The sequence below is a fragment of the Mandrillus leucophaeus genome, unplaced genomic scaffold (assembly GCF_000951045.1).
Source record: "Mandrillus leucophaeus isolate KB7577 unplaced genomic scaffold, Mleu.le_1.0 Scaffold449, whole genome shotgun sequence".
Classification (NCBI taxonomy): domain Eukaryota; kingdom Metazoa; phylum Chordata; class Mammalia; order Primates; family Cercopithecidae; genus Mandrillus; species Mandrillus leucophaeus.
Genome location: NW_012104798.1, coordinates 970,449 through 974,697, shown reverse-complemented (window position 1 = coordinate 974,697; position 4,249 = coordinate 970,449). Strand labels below are relative to the sequence as shown.

Sequence of the window (4,249 nt, the reverse complement as noted above, 5' to 3'; positions counted from 1 at the left end):
GATAGGAGTGATAGGAGAGATAGGAGTGATAGGAGAGATAGGAGTGATAGGAGAGATAGGAGTGATAGGAGAGATAGGAGTGAGTGATAGGAGACATAGGAGTGATAGGAGAGAATACCAGGTCTTCGCACTACTTGCAGTTGCTGCTATTGATTTATTTTCAAGTATTATGAAGGCACCAGATGTGAAATGGCCTTAAACCTCCACCACAAGATTGTACGCAGCTTTCAGATGCTTCTCACAAGTTGATTTGCTGTCAAAGAAATACTCCTTTTTACCTGAAGCACATTTACTTTACTCCTGTCTTACCTTTACCGGCTGTTCTCATCCATATTATTATTAATCTTCTGGCACACAGAAGATGGTCCTCCTAATTCTGCTCTAGTTTTGGTACAAAATGACCTTTGACCTTAGAATCGACTGATTTATCACAGCAAATCATGTGGGTGAGAGGAACGGAAACAGGCTGACTTCTTAGTTCACCTTCCTCCTCCTCCTTTGTCTGCATGACCAGAGCTCGCCTGGTCTCCAGCTGGCACGGATTTTGTTTTTTGTGTCAGAGGGACGAGACAAGAAGAACGTGCCCGTGGAAGCTTTTAGCACATGTCTCTTTTTCGAACTACGTACTTCATACTGGGGTAATTTATGAAGTTAGTGGAATGTTACTTGTATTAAGTAACAGATTGGATAATATTAAACTCCAGGTCTAATAAATAAAATCGCATACTCTCTGAAACTGCTCCCTGTGGTAAACAAAACCAGCTGTTAGTAGTGTAAAAACAGAAAATGTGTATTTTTTTTTTCCTTTTTTGCAATGAAAGAAAAGATTTAGAAATCCAATTTTCTTGTCACTGCAATAGCATTGTATTTATACTCTACATATATAGCTTTCACTTGGCTGAAAATAAAGACAAAAAAGAAGTATTTTTCAAAGAATAGGAAGCCGTGCCACCAGCTAATAATATGTAAAGCAGGTTACAAAGGGGAAGCAGAGGCTTCTGAATTAAGTTGTGGATTCACAGTCACTCTGCGTGACTTACAGTGACCGTTCTTCAAATGCTTGTGCTTTTTGTTCTTTTCCAGAAATCTCTTGTCGAGGGGAACGGATAAGAGATTATTACCAAAAGCAGCAGGGCTATGCTGCTTGCCAGACAGCCAAGAAGGTGTCCCGATTAGAGTGCAGAGGTGGGTGTGCAGGAGGGCAGTGCTGTGGACCTCTGAGAAGCAAGCGGCGGAAATACTCTTTCGAATGCACTGACGGGTCCTCCTTTGTGGATGAGGTTGAGAAGGTGGTGAAGTGCGGCTGTACGAGGTGTGCGTCCTAAGCACGCTCCCGGCAGCTCTGTCTCTGGAAAAGGTTGTATACTTCTTGACCATGTTGGACTAATTAATGCTTCATAGTGGAAATATTTGAAATATATTGTAAAATACAGAACAGACTTATTTTTATTATGAGAATAAAGACTTTTTTTCTGCATTTGGAAAAAAAAAAAAAAAAGAAATGCTTGAACTAAAGCTTCCCCTATGCTGGAGAAGTATGAAGAAAGATATACCTGGAGGCATTAGAACAGCGATGGGAACCATTGCAACTCGGGTCCATCTTTGTAACATGCTGAAGACAAGCAGAAGCACACGCACGAGGGGCAGAGGAGCTACTGTGCACTGCTGTGAAATTGCCCAGAGCATAAAACCTGCGTACCCTCCTTCACATCAACTAAGTTCACTAGGACATACCAAGCACATGCGTGTGAATGAGGATGCAAGGCAAAAGAATGGAACTCCAGAATTCACAGACAGAACAAATGGATGAGAAATATTTCGTGCGAAATATAAAGTGTCCTGAGGATCTGGGTTCCATTCACAAGAGGAAATGAAAGTGATAAAATAAATTTTATCTTCCTTTTAAATGTCAGCATGTCAGCAGAAGCAGCACACAAGTCTTTACCATTTTCCAGTATTAATTTTTTGTAATATAAATGATAAAGGAGATGATAAAGAACCAATAGATTATTGATAAATAAATTAGTAATAATATGATTTTTTTGTTTCTATGAGTTCTAAACAGCCCTATACAGTATTCAGTTTCCATGAGAAATATTTATTGTATCAAAGTACATTGTACTTAACATTTTAGGCCATCCTTTTACTGTTTCTTGATGCTTTAATATATATTAATTTATAATTATCCTGATATTTTTGTACATTTTTCAAACTTAAAAAAATCAGGATTTTTTTTTTTTTTTTTTGGCAATAGTACTAACATAGGGTTTTATCTTGGGATAAATATGTGTTGGTCTGTTTGTTGACCTTGACATCTGCTCACTGATGTCACTGACCTACTGGCCTCATTCAGGACACCTGCAGAGAGTATGCAAAGTCCAAGAGAGGAAAACACAAATCTGTATGTGAGATGGTCATTGTACAGAAAGAAGTGGCCCCTCTGCAACATGTCCTCACAGAAAAGAAATGGTGTGTAGCAATCAACACTAGAAAGTAGACCTTTTGCAAATTAACATGTCCTTGACCTTTTTTGCCCTTTTCTGGGGGTGGGGTGGGGATAAAAAGACTGTCATGTCAAGAACTGTGATTTTTTTTCCCCCCAAACAATAAAACTCCTTTATTATCTTAATGTTCCCATGTTAACATGTTTGCTGCTAAATTACCATGTAGAATTGATCATGATTTATAGTGGACTGTGCTCTTCCCTCATTAAAATCCCAGGGTGCCCTGTAAAGATGCAGATGTTTCTTCCTGAAAACTTCTTTTTTTTACAAAGAAAATTAGATGTACATGTATAATTCAGTGTGCTTTGTCTTTCTCCAGACTAATATCAGTTACGCTGCTGATGTCTGTAAATTAAACAGATATTTACTTCATTAACAGCTTGGTGGTTTTCTTAGAAACTGCACAATAGGCCACTCCTTAAGAATTTATTAATCAAAATGATACAGAAAGAATAAGGAAGAAAACCTATGCCTTTTTGTTGCCAAAAATTGGTGTGAGATTCACATGTTGTTATTTCTGGGGACTGATACTGGAATGGCCACATAAGAGAGATGGATATAAAAATATACAATTTGCTGAAAAAAATATATTCATTTTTTTTTCAAAAAAATTGTAAGATGAAGTCTAACTAAGATGAAATGTTTTTGTTCTTGTTCTTCTTTGGTTCTCCCTCCCCAACAGAACCAGGGAGAAAACAATAAAAGCCACTCTTAGGCCAGGGTTGGTAACATCAAGGTGTACTCTCCAGGACAGAGAAACAACATTGTCTGGGAGGAATAATCCTCATCAACCGTAATAAGATGACTTTGTTTCCATATAAACAAACAAACAAACAAAAAAACCATGCATACACACATGCACATACACACACACTCGGTCTCTCTCACAGACACAGACATCTAAGCATTTATTCATTCTTGTTTAAAATGTCTAAATTTTAATTATAGAAACAACTATATAGCCACTCTAAATTATTTAGTCCCATTGATTGCTTCTTTTTTCCAAGGGGTTTAAATCATTCATTAAATGAAGAAACATCTGTGAAGATGACATGATTTAGATTTGTGTTTATAGACATGTATTATCCATACAGCCACTGTTTTTTGAGTGCTACTTATATGCCAGGTACTATGCTCAGGGTTTTCTATGAAATATCTCATTCATCTATATAAATCCATGAGATTATTGTGCTTCCTGCTTTACACATGCATACAGGGCTCATAAACAGAGGAGCTGGATTCCACCTCAGTCAGGTATTCCAGACCACATTGTCTGTCATTAAGGCAACAGCTTAGTAACTGCTACCTCTACTTGGGGACTTTCAAGCCTTAGAGCCTTATTCCACAGCCCAATAATTTTTCCTCCTTATGTAGGTTTAAGTAATCCAGACTAGAGACTTTACATTTGATGTTTCATTTTTTAAGGAAAACAAAAGTGAAACCTTCATAGCTTCCAGACTGTGTTCTTTCTCCTTCCTGCTTATAAAGACAAAAAATAAAATGATGGCTGTCTGGGATATGAGCTGAGTTAGTAAGTTTCTTAGGGGATTGTTTGCCTTGAGATGTGACTACCTCCTGTCCATGCACCCTTTAAAAAAAATCCAATAGTCAAATAATTACCAACAAACAATATAAATTTAGGGTAATTATTAATATTACAAAAGTTTCCTTACTTAGAAGGTCTTGCCAATAGGATTACTTTAAATAGGAAACTATTCTAGAGCAGATCCAACAGAACTATGCAT

The 4,249-nt window shown here is 37.3% G+C and overlaps 1 protein-coding gene across 4 annotated transcripts in view; it reads left to right on the top strand.

Annotated features, from left to right (window-relative positions):
- SLIT2 (slit homolog 2 (Drosophila)) overlaps nucleotides 1-2,876 on the top strand; it is a 362,556-nt gene extending 359,680 nt beyond the window's left edge. For 3 of the 4 annotated variants that reach the window (XM_011994270.1, XM_011994268.1, XM_011994269.1), the window contains one exon: nucleotides 1,084-2,876. In XM_011994270.1, coding sequence (XP_011849660.1) covers nucleotides 1,084-1,325 — 242 coding nt within the window. In that variant the 3' untranslated portion in view covers nucleotides 1,326-2,876. The remainder of the gene's footprint in view (nucleotides 1-1,083) is intronic. The other variant, XM_011994266.1, reaches the window with a different exon arrangement.
- The last annotated feature ends 1,373 nt before the right edge of the window (nucleotides 2,877-4,249 follow it).